This window comes from Macrobrachium nipponense, chromosome 39 (genome assembly GCF_015104395.2).
Source record: "Macrobrachium nipponense isolate FS-2020 chromosome 39, ASM1510439v2, whole genome shotgun sequence".
Lineage (NCBI taxonomy): Eukaryota > Metazoa > Arthropoda > Malacostraca > Decapoda > Palaemonidae > Macrobrachium > Macrobrachium nipponense.
The window spans coordinates 29,509,419-29,525,522 of record NC_061099.1 but is presented as its reverse complement, the minus strand read 5'-3'; the positions used below and the strand labels follow the sequence as shown (position 1 = coordinate 29,525,522).

General features: G+C 37.1%; 1 protein-coding gene and 1 long non-coding RNA gene across 4 annotated transcripts in view; one reads left to right on the top strand and one right to left on the bottom strand.

Moving 5' to 3' along the window:
• LOC135210244 (uncharacterized) overlaps window positions 1-14,889 on the top strand; it is a 358,033-nt gene extending 343,144 nt beyond the window's left edge. For all 3 annotated transcript variants that reach the window (XM_064243093.1, XM_064243092.1, XM_064243091.1), the window contains one exon: window positions 10,474-14,889. In XM_064243093.1, coding sequence (XP_064099163.1) covers window positions 10,474-12,500 — 2,027 coding nt within the window. In that variant the 3' untranslated portion in view covers window positions 12,501-14,889. The remainder of the gene's footprint in view (window positions 1-10,473) is intronic.
• Window positions 8,695-15,719, bottom strand: LOC135210246 (uncharacterized). Its single transcript, XR_010313477.1, has 2 exons — window positions 15,355-15,719; window positions 8,695-8,888 (listed from the first exon to the last, which is right to left on the bottom strand). It is a non-coding gene; the product is annotated as an uncharacterized LOC135210246 (long non-coding RNA).
• Between the last annotated feature and the right edge of the window lie 385 nt (window positions 15,720-16,104).

Sequence of the window (16,104 nt, the reverse complement as noted above, 5' to 3'; positions counted from 1 at the left end):
TTAGCTATTTATATGTGTAAACAGGATTTAAATGGTGTAAAACTACGGAGATACGAAACAGATGTTGGAAGGGTAAACAAAATGAACAGAGTGATCACAGTTTTTTTGAGATGGTGTGGTCATGGCGAGGGAATGGAAGAAGACAGGCTGACTGATCAGATGAATGTGTAATTATGAAGTGTTCTGGTGTAGGAGGAGAGGAAGAACTAGATAGTGGTGGATAGATGGCTTGAAAGAGATATTAGGAATGAGTGGATACTTGGTATCCAAGGAGTGTGCATAAGAGAGAAAAGTAGTGCAATGTAAGAGGGCGCTGATACACTGTTGCATTAACTGCCTATACTTTTTTTTTTTCCATCCGCCTGTGGTGTTTGCGCATGGTAACACTGCCTCCCGGGCTTTAAATAATATCCTATTTTGAATATTAACGGTGTAATTCGCATACAGTAAATTTATTAAAACACTTTTCAGTTGCAAATGTACACCCAGATATCCTTTTATTTACTTAAAACTTACACATAGCGTAACTATTTATAGCCCGGGACGCAGTGTTACCATGCGCGACCACCACAGGTGGATGGACAGATGGAAAAGAACAGAGTATAGGTACAAAAAGTATGGATATTTTTTGCATCAAGTTTCATCTTTGACTTGACCACTTTGGGTCATATATACGAGAGAGAGAGAGAGAGAGAGAGAGAGAGAGAGAGAGAGAGAGAGACCCAAGTTACCACTGCAAAGGGGGGAAAGTCTTGTGCAAAATTCCACCCTCGCCATAAAAGTCTTTCATATTTTTCCTTGCTGTCGGCATACACTTTGTATTATTTCCTTTACTGCTCTATACGGTTGACAGGATGAACTTATATAAAACATCATGTGAACAGATCATAATCCATTACATACTATCCCATGCATCTCGAAAATTTGGCGTCTGGTCTCATCCAGAATTCCCGGTCGCCATGACCAAGGCAATTTGTACACAGCAGTCGTTGTCGCGTCCTTAACGAATATTCGTCGTTGGCCAGCGAGTATCCGGTAATACCCTTTGTCCGGGGGAATATTTGTTGATTGAATATTCCGACTGTTTCCATTTACTCAGGCCCAGACCGGGATATTCAATAAAGAAGCCACCTGCAACTCGGAGCAGAGGCCAAACGACTTCTGTTTTACAAGATCGCATCGCTCTGTCTGACACATATATAGCTCGGAACTGCGTAGTTGGACGTAGGCTGCATCGATACTAAACTAATCTACGTAAGGTCCGTCTTCTCGAATTTCCTTTTTTCCTGAAGGAAGTATGTATTTTTACAGCTCAGAATGGCTCGGACACTTGCGAAAGAACGGACGCCATCCGTTTGGCGCATCGTTGCCAATTTAGTGGAGCTTCACACATACGCCGATGCATTTACAAACTGTTTCCATGAATTCTAGTTGTCCTAGTAATGCAATAATAAAATTGCTCTAATATGTACATATACTACAAATAGTTACGCTAATTTCACTTATTTCCACGGTTTTGTGTAAGTCTTATACCCAGTTTGGAGGGTAAACACATACCAACTGGCAACACTGCCGTTTGGGGTCTCTGGCATAGCAAAACTATATAGTTAGTTTGATGAGGATGCCAGCGCCATCTGTTGGAAATGAAGCTTTATGACTGTAGTCGACACAACAGCGGAATTTCTGTTTTTCAATTTGGGAAAAAGGGGATCATGCCAGTGACCTCTTGTTTATCAGATTGGCGCCGTGACATATTAGTAATGTAGTGCATGAATTGCTTTGTTTGTGATAAAATAATAGCGGCCTTGAACGACTTTGGTCAAGTGACTAAATGCCATGCAGACTGGAAGGTTGGGTATAACGGTTAAATGATTCATGGGTCAGCAGTTTTTCTTTTATCATTTTCAAGTGGTTGTGGTACACTAGTTTTGTAAGTTCATCTCTCTCTCTCTCTCTCTCTCTCTCTCTCTCTCTCAAGGCCAATCTCACGCAATTAGGAAAACTTCAACCAACTTTCTGAAAAAAACATTTTGTGGATAACAACAACAACAATAATAATAATAATAATAATAATAATAATAATAATGGCATCGTTTCACGTCATTAGTGTAACTATAAAACAACTTTCTAACAAAAAAAAGGCTCAATTCGAGAATAATAATAATAATAATAATAATAATAATAATAATAATAATATGGCATCGTATCACGTCATTAGTGTAACTATAACCAACTTTCTAACAAAAAAAAGGCTCAATTCGAGAATAATAATAATAATAATAATAATAATAATAATAATAATAATAATAATAATAATAATGTACAGGAATTTTAAGCCATTAAATATCACGCGGAAGTTGTAACATCTCAGAAACAGTGACACTGTTACATCTCCTTTAGACATTCCCTCTTAAGGGAAACAGAATTCCCTTGTAGCCTTGACGAATAGAAAAAAATAATATCTAACTTCTATGACGCTAGAATTGGGTTACCTGGACACACCACCGTCTTGGTTACTATGGGCTGTAATTTTTCCGTGGGGGGGGGGGGGGGGGGGCGGGGGGGGGGGGGTTTATGAAGGGGGAGGTAGGGCCTGCATTTCTGAATTCCCCCTGAACCAGAAGGCTCCATGATCTATTTTGGGAGGGCCAAAATGGGTACCTGGGAGTATGGCTGATGGGATTATATTTTTTTTCGTTGGCTGAAATGTATTTAAGTAAATACAATTTGTAGTTTAGCGAACATGTGTCCCTATTTTTTTCTGCATTGTTTGCTCTCTCTCTCTCTCTCTCTCTCTTTATGTAGTTTAGCAAACATATGCCTATACTCTCTATTTTCTTTTTTTAAATTTACTTAAGTAAATTAAATTTATTTTATAGTTTAGCAAACATCTGCCCATTCTCTCTCTCTCTCTCTCTCTCTCTCTCTCTCTCCCCAGAATTTAAGTGCGTCTCTCTGTAGGTATTTGTTTATATTTGCCTTTTGCAAGCACAAATAGCACTATTAGAATAATTTCAACAAACATTCAACACTTTTTGTTGCTTTGTATAAAAGTGGATATATCGAGAAACACCATCTCACACACACTGATTTCTGAAATGGAAAACCTTCATCAATCCAGTATCAAGTTATATATCGGCCACCGGTGTAATTGTCTCCTAAGTAGATTAGAGTAACGCGAGGCTAGACCAATAATATTTCGGAATGGACTCATTCACAAAGGTACCACATGCAGTGATTGGCTTCGGAGATTTCGTTTCTAGGTCTGTGATATCTGTATCTCTTTTACTTTTGTTAGCATTCAGACCTTGGGGATTCCTTATTCAGTACATTTAGTATTTAACAGATTTATGTTGATGTACGTTTAGTATATTTCATTCATGTTCATCTTGTGATTAATTCACGACAGGTTCCGATAATTTTTGATCGCGACCCATAAATCCAAGTGCGAGTAATGTAGTCTTGAATTTTGTTTCAGAGTTGCTGGAACTAATCAGACAAGTCTTGGCAGCAGGAAGACTTATGTTTCTGTTACAAGACTGTATGCTAGCAAGCTTTTTTGAATCGAGACTATTTTTTGACAGATCTCAGCTTAATTCGTGCTGTGATTTTTAGGCGTTTCAGTAATGCCTCTTCCATAACTTGAAAAAAAACACTATTTCTTAGCAAATCAGTAACAGAAAAAGCTGAGCTCTTGTTGATAACGGAATCAAATCATTCTGCCGCATTAGGATAACAACATTTTTAGAATAATTAGTTAATAAATAACGCCGTTTATATATCCGTGACATTTGATGAAACCTATTATACCATTTACTTGGTGATAGGAAGAATGTAATAAGAAAAATAGAAGACTTTTCAAGTTGTTTGCCGATGAAATTATTGTTTGAAACAACTGCCAATAAGGAGGGATTTCCAAAAAAAAAAAAAAGATAAAATGTTTTTATAAGTCATAAAAATGAAATAGGGGAGAAGGTAATTAAATAAATTAGATTAACACTTTAGAAATACCTTATGTAATCAATTATACAATTCACATGAAAGAACTCTTTGACACCGAATAAATAAGCACGGGCGAGCAAAGTCATTATATCTTTTCGTTTTGTTTTTTCCAGAACCTCCATAGATCAATCACATCGATTATTTATCAACTGAATATCCTGATGACTTTGACATTTTTGAGTCTCTCCTTGTCATTTAGATCTGGGAAACGTGGTTTATCTCGGTCTACGAATCTGGAAATGTTTGGATATGAGGGAAATTCTGTTGTTTCAGTTACAGAGAGAGAGAGAGAGAGAGAGAGAGAGAGAGAGAATCTGTACAATGGAATAAACATGTGCTGAGCAGAATACTCATATGTCATTTAAAACAAACTAAAGAAGAGAGAGAGAGAGAGAGAGAATCTGTACAATGGAATAAACATGTGCTGAGCAGAATACTCATATGTCATTTAAAACAAACTAAAAGAGAGAGAGAGAGAGAGAGAGAGAGAGAGAGAGAATCTGTACAATGGAATAAACCTGTGCTGAGCAGAATACTCATATGTCATTTAAAACAAACTAAAGAAGAGAGAGAGAGAGAGAATCTGTACAATGAAATAAACAAACATGTGCTGAGCACAATAATCATATGTCGTTTAGAACAAACCAAGGAAAATAGAGAGAGAGAGAGAGAGAGTTTGTACAATGAAGTAAACATGTGCTGAGCAGAATACTTATGTCATTTAAAACAAACTAGAGAGAGAGAGATAGAGAGAGATATCTGTACAATGGAATAAACATGTGCTGAGCAGAATACTCATATGTCCTTTAAAACAAACTAAAGAAGAGAGAGAGAGAGAGAGAGAGAGAGAGAGAGAGAGAGCTGCCGAAGACTTGAAGCTCTTTAGATGAATTTATCACTCTCTTAGAAAGAGAGAGAGAGAGAGATGAAAGGTAAAGTGTAGAGCCCTCAGGCACCTAACAATTGTTCAACATCATTTTTAAAGTCGTGTACTGTGAATATCATCACTCCAATCCCATCCTTTTTTTCATTCTTTTGTTTATTTATATGTATATTTATATGTATATTTTTCCAGGGGGAAATCATAAAAAAATAATGGTTCCTCATACGATAATCTTTACTATACCGTTGGGTCGGTAGCCATGTTCGTATATCGTAAAGGAAAGTGTGTGTGTGTATATATATATATATATATATATATATATATATAATATATATATATATATATATATATATATTAATTTGATCGTCTCTTGCATTGAAAGCTCCCAGTTCTGGTTAGTTTTAAAGTGTGTTATAAGTGTTCTCTCTCTCTCTCTCTCTCTCTCTCTCTCTCTCTCTCTCTCTCTCTCTCTCTCTCTCTCTCTCTCTCCTCTCCCTCTCTCTCCACCCACCGTGTTACTAACTTCATTTCAAGAGGGTCACCTTAATTAACTCGATATATGCAGGAAGGAGATACCTTCATTATCGAATATATTATCCGCAGGTGCTTGGAATACCCTCGTACTTCTCTTTTTTTTTTCCACTGGACATAATATCATCTCGTGAAGGAGATTTTGGTAATGATGTATTGGGTGATAAGTCAATGTAAAATGCTGACGCATGGTAATGCAAAATGCATTGCATGGATGGTTAGAGAAAAACTAAAGGGATTTGGCTGTGGAATTTAATTAGTGATTCTCGAAGCTTTTAGAGTTCGTTTGTTATATTAGATTACATAACACACACACAAACACAACAACAACTAACGAACTTAAGAGTATATATATAATATATTTATCAGTTTGAAGGTGGACCATGGAAACTTACTAAATTCAGCATAATTCTTAATTTCAAACGTTTTTCGTAACATTATTACACCATCAGGGAATCTGTTAAATAATTGAATATCAACGGATGGTCTCTTGTTTGTCAATTTTTCATAAGTTGTATTTCAACAGAGATCTTTCAGATTCACAGTTGATCCATGATCTTATTTTCCTGCCGAGAGCAACCACATTAGCTGAACAGCAGCACCAATATGCTGTAAAAGTACCTCGCTGTCGAGATTCTCAATTCCAGAGGTCCTTTATTCCTTACACCATTGGAATCTGGAACAACCTCCCTGAGGATGTCGTGCAATTGGTTCCAGCGAAGATGCAATGTATTACTACCCTAATACAATTCTCATTGTATTTTTATAATTCAAAAATAATAATTAATAATAATAATAATAAGGAAAACTAAGCATCACTTCTGCGTTGTATTGTAGGAATGATTTTTAAGATTCATTTCCATTCAGCTTACCAGCCGCCACCTGAGTAAATTTAGACTTGAGATATTCGTTATCTAACTTTTGAGATAACTCAGAGATTTGCTCTTGGAATTAGTTCTCAAGAAGGGTAAATGGTAAACTTTCAGAGGATTTTTTGTTAACTTCGATGTTCTCATCTCTTAAGATATTTTTCTTTTTTCCACTTTGTTTTCGACGTCTGCTGTAGTTCTTATTTTCTGCTTTTCATTCTTTATATTTGCTGTAGTTCTTATTCTGCTGCTTGTTTTATTAGGAAAGTCGTATGTAATTGCATTAAGTGTGGCACAGATTTTTCTCGAAAGAGCCTGTAAATCAAAATTTCATAATAGCAAAGTATTTGGCATCACCAACAGAGATTTTATTATTAATCCCTAAAAACATTATATTTACAATAACAACTAATCAGTGTTGAATTAAAGGGCAAAATGTTCTGTTCGCACCAGTTAAGTGAGTGTTAGATTTATTACAGAACACTTATTTATTTACTAAAAAATCAACCTTTCATTAGGAGTGCATTATTTACAGTTTGTGGTTAACGTATTATGCATGCGTTCATGGAAAAGCTACCATTATCCAAATAACAAAATATATATAATGAGGTATCAGACTTATGAAAAATTCTCTCTCTCTCTCTCTCTCTCTCTCTCTCTCTCTCTCTCTCTCTCTCTCTTTGTTCGGAGGATTGGTTTGTTAAAGATTCTAGTCACAGCAAAGAATTACTTGGAAATAACATTATTACTTATTTATTAAGTTTTCTTGGTAATAATCGATTATTCTCCAGCTGAGTGAAAACACATTTTGTTATCATTATTTCTGGTTCTTGGTTTCAACATTTTCCATTTTTTTTGACGTTACAAGTTTTTTTTTAGAGTTTAATGTATCTCTTATTTTGGCAGAATATGTATGACCATTGGAAAAATTCTTGAGAGAGAGAGAGAGAGAGAGAGAGAGAGAGAGAGAGAGAGAGAGAGCTGATATTTATTGGTTGGTTAGCAGGGTGGAGGGAGAGGTGTATTAGAATCTGTACAAAGACTAGTTGCTCAAAGTGTAGTTACCTGTATCTGGTCCAACTCCAGCTGATACTTCTGCCTAGCTGCTTACTCAATGTTTTTGAGCAGCCACCAAATGTCCCAGGGAGAAGGTGTCCAGGGAATGTTGGCAACATCCTCACATATGAGGTAATGGTTGTCGATGCCAGACACCTACCTTCATTACCTGTTGCACCAGAAAGTTCTTCCAAATGCCCGTTATTCGTTGGCTCTCACATGAATGGAGAGAATGAAATCCTCCAAGGAGGCGTTATAAGTTTGTTTGATCACCTCACAGAGCTAGAAAGAAAGGGTGTTCCTGCTTTTTGAGGATGTAGAGAGCCTAACCCTGATGACTAAGTTGTTCAGCCATGACATTCCTCCCACCAGGAATGTACAAGGCTGACAGCATGACAAACCTCCCACTAGTGGATCTTTACTGCCAACTGACAGAGGTAAGAGATACCGTCCCTCCCTGTTTGCTGACATATGCCACTAGAGTTGTTTTTGTTCATCAGCACTACCAAGGGATCTATCAACTGATCTTGAAATGCTTGCAATGCTAGCCCAGCTGCTTACATCTCCATAATGCTGATATTCATATGAAGTGTATCTGTTCCCAACACTCCTGAAATGAACGTGCCTTTCCGGTATGCACCCATCCCGCCTTGGATGTATCTAGGTACGGAAGCTTTTCGGGAGGATAGGAGTTGAATGGAATTTGAGCAATGTTTCTGTCATCCATCCTCCATGCTAGATCCTTCCTGATAACAAACCCCAGTTGCAAGAGATGAGAAGAAAGATCCCAACAATCTGAACAGCATTGGTTTAGTTCTCATAGAAGTGACCATGGGTAGCTCCAGTGCCCATGAGTGTCTCCATCCATGAGGTACAAACTTCTCCAAGGTTGCCCTTGCCCCTTGAAACTGGATTTTTCATATTTTTTGTCCATTAAAATGGGAAAACAAAGTCAGAAAATGCAATTATATAGTAAAGGATAGCCATCCAAGTACTTACCCAATAATTCAATGGCAGAGAAGAGAGAGAACCCGCAGAGAGACATCCATTCTTCATAGGAGCCAAAAGAAAAGTGATTAATGTTGGCAGGTGAGGGGCATTCCCCTACTCACACCCTATCCACTAGTTAGTAACCTTTTTGCGAAGTTCAGCGACTGCTCCAATTTGCAGTGAAGATACTCCAATAGGAAAGGCAATTGTTTGTATGTACGTAGGGAAAAAAAGTTTATCTACGGCACTTAAACACATAACCTCAGAAATAACAATGACTTCTGGCAAATTGTATTCATGGTCTGTCAAGAGCTGCCGTTAGAACAGTCTTTTCTTAAAGTAAAATGCTAAAAGAAAATTCCATTAAACTGAAAGCATTTTATTTTTTCTATCCACTTGAAATGACTGGGGACATGAGACTTGCCTTGCCTTGTCTAGCTTTGCCTTCTGTCTTATTTTCTCTGCCAATCAGGGGGTGTTCTTGAGGATGTCAAAAACTGTGGCATGCACACGACACACTCCTACATAATAGACATTGTCATCGTGGTCAACTTAACCTGGAAATGTATTGAACAGTTTATGTAAAGTCTAGAATAAAATATAATTACATGGTTTTAAATAAATGATATGTAGGGGAATTTCCTCTTAACGGCTTATTTAGTGATTAGCTTCTTAAAAGTAAGCGTCTACATAAAAAAGTACAGAACATCATAGCAATGGTATAGGGTGAACTACACAAAAAATAATCCCTCTCATAGTTTATACTTTGATGCCCACCCACACCTTTCTATAGCAGTTCACTTGACATTTCTGGCACCACCAGTTCCATTTAGACAGTTACCCCTATTGATCAGTCTAAACATAAGAGTTAGTTCTATCCTGCTACTTGATCTTTACCGTCTTCCTCAAGGCTATATCCACCACAAATGAGCTGTACCATGACTTGTGTCCATATATCAGCATCAGTCTAACCATTTTGCAACTAATTTTATCACTTTTTTTATTATGCTAACATGAACAGGAACTAGATACTGTGTAATTTTATAACTATTTTTTTATTATGCTAACATGAACAGGAACTAGACACTGTGTCCTCAAGGCACTATTTGAAGAAAATAATATTGGAAGCAAAGTGAAAGCATGAAGTTGAACTACTGAGAAAGACATAGACCAGCCATCTATTCAAAGAGCAAAGAAAAACTGAAAGCTGGAAAACTGAGGCAGAATGAGAATTCCTGTCTGACAGTAAAGGGAATAAGAGCCTCCAAATCTACGAATTCTGAGAGAGCTAGCTTTATAGAAAGATCATAGAATGGGCAATCGTGTGTCCCTCTATCCAAGTTCATCAGATTGTGGCTTATATCTAATGAATAGGTTAACTACTTGTAATTCAATCCTTTCAAGAGGAGAAACAACAGTATCATCACCCAAATACAAAATCAGTTTCTTAGACAGATACGTAATAAGATGAAGAAAATGCTCACATGAATAACATGAAGAAAGGAATTTGTGATATTAGACAATGGTCTACAAATTTTCAGCAACAGATTTAGCAGCCCAAATTGCATGATGTCTCCCAGCTAACTTTGTATTAGTTATAACACCTGAAATGTTGATAAACACAGGCGACTGGACTTTACTTCATCAATAACAAAAAATGTTCTAATTGAATTTGATGGGAAAGAGAAAGACAGAAGTAAACACTCGAGTCTCCGAGGTATTATGCATTAGTTTAATGGTGATTGGCAGTAACTGCAGAGATGTCTAATATTTTCTTTTGAAATTTTACTGCCAAGCTGATCAAAACTGACATGTTCATCTTGTGTGAATTTGCGAGCATCTACATAAAAGTTCCGTTGAGTTTTTTTGGTTCAGTTTTAGATTTTTTATCTTTTTACATTCATCCTATTTAATTATCTTAAAGCAGGTAAAACAATATCATTCTAACTGAAACACTACTTAAGAACACTACTCTAAAGTTTACCCTTGGTTTCCCATATATCAGTAAGAGTAGTTAAGAGAACTTTATCTTACAGTTATTTAACACTTAGCATCAGAAGGATGTGCGAGTTCATAACATCATATTTCTAGAATTTAATACAGTGAGAACTTGAGTTCTAACATATTTCCTTTATTTTACAGGACGAGATGGTTTGGCAGAGAAGAGATTACAAGCAATGTATGCTGATGGAAAAAACTCTGCAGAAGGCGGCTTGGAACCAACCAGATCTGTAGACGATGATGATTCTGCCGAGCCTCTTCCCCTAGATCCCTCTATCAAAAATGTTGTCAAACGTTCAGCGAATGGTGTTGATGGTTACATGGCTTCAGTCGGGTATGACCCAATGTCCACATGGGCGAAGAGAGATACTTATGACCCTGGCTATGAAGCATACATGCAGAGTGTTCATTATGATCCCATGATGGCCTGGGGAAAGAGGCAGATCAAAAAGAATGACCCAGGGTATGATGCTTACATGCAGACCATTGGCTATGACCCCACAATGGCATGGGGCAAAAGAGATACTTACGATCCATACTTACAAACTGTGGGGTATGACCCCATGAGCTTCTATGCCAAGAAAACAGTCAAGCGCAGCAGTGAAACCCCATCTTACTATTCAGATAATTTTCTGGGTGGAAACATGAAAAGTCAAGATCCTTACATGGATCTGTACATCCCTAATCATTACATGCATAATTTCAAGAGATCCATCAACCCTTATCTTCTGACCTTGGCCTCTAATGATTGGAAGAGAGCTCCTAACGATATGGGAGCCCAGGGATTCCATGAGGGCATCTTCACTCATAATTTTGGTGACTTCTCACCTGTTAAGAGAGGCAAAAGAGAAGCTGTCCAGTCGTCTGCTCCTGTAGAAGAGAAGAGACGTCCAGAGATGACTTCCAGTGGCTTTTATGGTGACACTTTCTCCGGCGGCTTTGGTGACTTTTCTACCATGAAGAAGAGAAGGTTAGGGATGGGAGCAAGTGGTTTCCATGGTGACACTTTCAATCAAGGTTTTGGAGACTTCTCTACCATGAAGAAGCGTCGTCTTGGAATGGGTGCAAGCGGATTTCACGGAGATACATTCAACCAAGGTTTTGGGGACTTCTCCACCATGAAGAAAAGACGTCTGGGGATGGGAGCAAGTGGTTTTTATGGAGATACATTTAATCAAGGATTCGGAGATTTTTCAACCATGAAAAAACGTCGTCTCGGAATGGGGGCAAGTGGCTTTCACGGAGACACATTCAACCAAGGGTTTGGAGATTTCTCGACCATGAAAAAAAGACGTCTAGGAATGGATGCTAGTGGGTTTTATGGAGACACCTTCAACCAAGGCTTCGGAGATTTCTCCACCATGAAAAAACGCCGACTTGGAATGGGTGCAAGTGGTTTTCATGGCGATACCTTTAACCAAGGTTTTGGAGATTTCTCAACCATGAAGAAAAGGCGTCTAGGAATGGGTGCTAGTGGATTTTACGGAGACACATTTAACCAAGGGTTTGGAGATTTCTCAACCATGAAGAAACGCCGGCCTGAAATGGATTCTAGTGGATTTTATGGAGATACTTTCAATGGTGGATTTGGGGATTTCTACACAATGAAACGTTCTTTGGAAGAGCATCCCAATCTGGACGACAGTGGGTTTTATGGTGAATCTGTCTCAGAGGAATTAACAGATTTCAGCCCAGAGAAAAAGAGTGACTTTGAAGAAACCCAATTACATGAGGCAGAGAAAGAAAAGGAATCCACTAGAAGAAAACGGGATGTTTACCAAATGCACCAGGCCAATAAGCGTCGCCCTGATATGGATGCGAGCGGATTCCATGGTGACACTTTCTCTGGGGGATTTGGAGATTTCTACACCATGCGAAAACGCCTATCAGACGAAGAGCTTCTGTTGCACCAGCAGAGAGAGGAAGAAGGAAGACCGAAGCGGAACATTGAAGGAGACGAGTCACTCGAAGTCGAGATGAAGCCTCCTCTCGAGAGCGACTTGAGTATTAGAAACCGAAGAAGCATACAGGAGGCAACTGCAAACTCAGACTACGCCGATGCAGACGTGACAGAAGAAAGTCAAGACATCTATAAACGGTCTATCGATGGATCCAATCCCTTTTATGAAGGCTTTGAGGATCTCAACACCATGAATGGATGGCGATGAGATCCACCATTAGCTCTCACTTTCTCCATTATCTCTCCTTAATCTTAAATTTTTATTCTTTCATCCACTACGTAAACAAATTGCTCTGGCCTGTGATACACCTGAAGGCCCTCTCTTTATATATTAAGAAGGAAGTAATAATAATGACTTGAGAATATATTAACCTCTCCATGTGTAACTAGGAAAAGTAAATTTGTATTACTGATGAACACAATGATGAGTTAAAACTCTATCAGCCATACTTTTGTAATGTACACTACACATTAATTAACTATAATGACCAGCATAACTTGGGATAGTAAATAATAATTACTGTCATTTCTTTGGAGCTTGTAGGAATTTCTAAACTGTGCAGTTTTTTGTTTGTGTCTAAACACAAGTTCATAAAGATATTTTGAATCAGTACATTTGATACTTATATCTCAGGAAGCGAAAGTATTAGGAAATTCACACAAATGGAAGAAAGCAGATATGAAATGATGACTTAGTTTAGCAATAGCTCGCCCTTTATTTCACAGGGGCCATTGAACATCACCATGTGAGTGACAGGTTTTCGCCAACACATACGAAGATGATTTTGATTGATATCCTTATTTATTATGTCAAGAGGTAATCTGGGTATGGTTTAGAAGCCTCGAAGAGTTACTTCTTCTACAGGTGGAGTGTGTGAGATGAGCACAGCTGCCCAATCACCCTTGGGGATCATGGAAGTATTCATGAACTTTTCTTCATTCCAACAATGTCACTTGTAATCGTTGTGAGACTAAAGCAATGTTGTTTTTTAAAGTAATTTCAACTTTACTATGTTATCCTCTGTGCCATTTTAAATAGTCAGATTTGTTTGTAATTTAATGTCTTAAGACGTCTGGCAAAAATAAAACTCCACTACTAGACATCTTGGGACATTTGTAGAAAATATTATTCATTCGTGTCTTTTAGAGAGATCTGACAAGAAGCAATCAGTTCCTGGGCCCTGGAGTGAGGATTTTTCACACAGATAGTGATGTTCCAAGAGGCAACAACCTTTGTTCAAAAGAAAAAAAAAAGAAAGAAAACCCTTCAACTGCACAGTTGATATCTTGTCCAAAACCTTATTATATATTTCTCTCTATATAAATATGTATTTGATGTTGACAAATAAAGTAATAATAATCCGACTAGATTTCATCCAAATATTTTGAGAATGACTGGTGTCAAATTTCATGTCAAACGACGGTTGTGTCCTGGTGGATCTCAAGGGTTTGTTGGTTGGTTTGTGGGGGGGAGGGGGTAGCTAGCGACCTTATCATTCATCCGTTAATGACCTGTGATTGGCATTTGACCTCGAGTCCTTTTTGTATGGCATCATTCTTGATTCGCAAGCGTCAACAAAGACTGTGTTGGGCACGTTGAACTGACAAGTGAGTGACGGTTTCAAAGTGTAAGTGAAATGCCAAACCTGATTCCAACGCAAGGATTATATAGATATTGTTATATATTTAGATTGATATATATATAATTTCCATATACAGTATTCTATGTGTCGATGTTCCTATTCCAAAGTGACCAAAATATATATTAAAAAAAAGTTAATCATTTATTAGAAGGATGTGATAATTAAAGATGATTTGAATTTGAGAGGCTATTTTGACTAATGCTTTGATGCTAACATTAGATATTTTCTTAACGGAGGTAAATATATCGTTATTTTTTCGCGCTGAGAATTTCTCCTTTGAGTTGAAATTCTAAACTGAGAGAATTCATGGGATTCTTATGGAATTCTTGTCCTTTTTTTTTCTTTTTTCCTGAAAATCATGAACCAACTAGGACCTGCATGCGTGGTGTAGAAATTCATTATTATTATTATTATTATTATTATAGAAACATATCCAGTTATGTATATGTATATATATTTAAAGATAAATCTTTACAGATTCCCAAAAGCTATCTGTAGAAATGTATCTTTAAATATATTTGTATCCATAACTGTGGGTTTGTTTCTCCATTTTAAGACTCATGCTATTATTATTATTATTATTATTATTATTATTATTATTATTATTATTATTATTATTATTAGATTCATTCGTGGTTTGTGTTCTTCTTGTTTACGGAATCCGCAGAGTAAAAAAAGTATAGGGTGTCCACGCATATATGTAAACCTTCAGGCATCAGTGTCACGCATTCATCTTTTGGCATCATTTGTGTAAGTTCACTTACTAAGACCTTTTTGTTTTTTTCAACAACATATTTTTCCATTGTGTTTCGCATTATTACTACTGATCACGAACGGTCGCCAAAGCAATGGTGTATTGCTATATCAAAAGGAAACTCCAGATGTGGGAAATGAAAAAAATGGTTTAAAAAAAAATTGTTCATTGCTAATTCAAAATAAATTGCAAGAAATTCTCTCGTGTGTTTTTATTATACTCAAGCTTATATCTGGTAGTTTCACTGATTTTAAACAAAATTTGCCTGATCATAAGGACAGTGCTGACTGAAGTAATGGACTTTATGAATGTGTTCATCCAAGCAACACACTACAAACATTTATTACTGAGACTGAAACAAGATGAAAATCTTTAAAACCGTAACCAGGTTCCCTAAATTCACTCACTTGCGGCATAAACTACCTTTTTTTTACTAAGCTTCAAAGAACAGGCCAATTTTCACTGAGGGTGTTTCCATACAAAAGACAAAGGTTTGTATCAGTGTAGGAACTAACTTTCATAAAATTATAAGCATTAATAATAACAACAATGCCTGGAAGACTGGACATAATATGGATATTAAATGCAACTGATAGAAAATACAAGTTATACATGCTGCTACAATTCTTGTACATCAAGAACACTGAAAATTCATGTCTACCTACTTACTGTTACAGCATCTATTACAGCTTCATATTTTTGTTCTTGTTCTGTAATGGCTGGCCTGACCACCTGTTTTCAGGAACTTCATGTGTATGCGCATGCATTCTTTCAGAGGTACGAATTCTTGGGAAAACGCTTAACTCTAAGAGGATGCCCAGTGGCATGGCTGCAAAAAGAAACAGGACTTGATACTAAAGAAACAAAGTTTACAAATACATCACCAATGCAACTTCAGGTCTTTCAAACCACTAATGTTTATATGAACTTCATAAACAGGCTCATATGTCAAATATATATTATAAAACAATCAGCTTACAGATTTTAAACAGTTCTAATGAACATGAATACCGAATTAACCTCAGTGCATGCTGTTTTCAGCGTCAGACTGACTTCATTGCTGGTTGCTGTGTTGTTGACAGCTTGGGTGTCAGAACAAAACCATTCCTCAATTGGCACTTGTTCAAGAGGTGGGTCAAGGAACTCAGGTGGCATTCAGGGTCACAAACATCACACACAGCAGTCGATTTTCAATATCGCAACAGCCGCAAACAAACCTGTACGAGACAAAACCTTTACAATAACAGATAATGATGATGAACAGTATACTGAAACAATTTCTTTAATCAATTGTTTTTTTTTTTTACAAACCAATTACTTACATTGCAGTACTCATAGCCTGTGAATATCCCTACGTATTGCAAAATACACTTATTCGTTGTTGATAATATCTTATGTTATAAAATATTCATCCC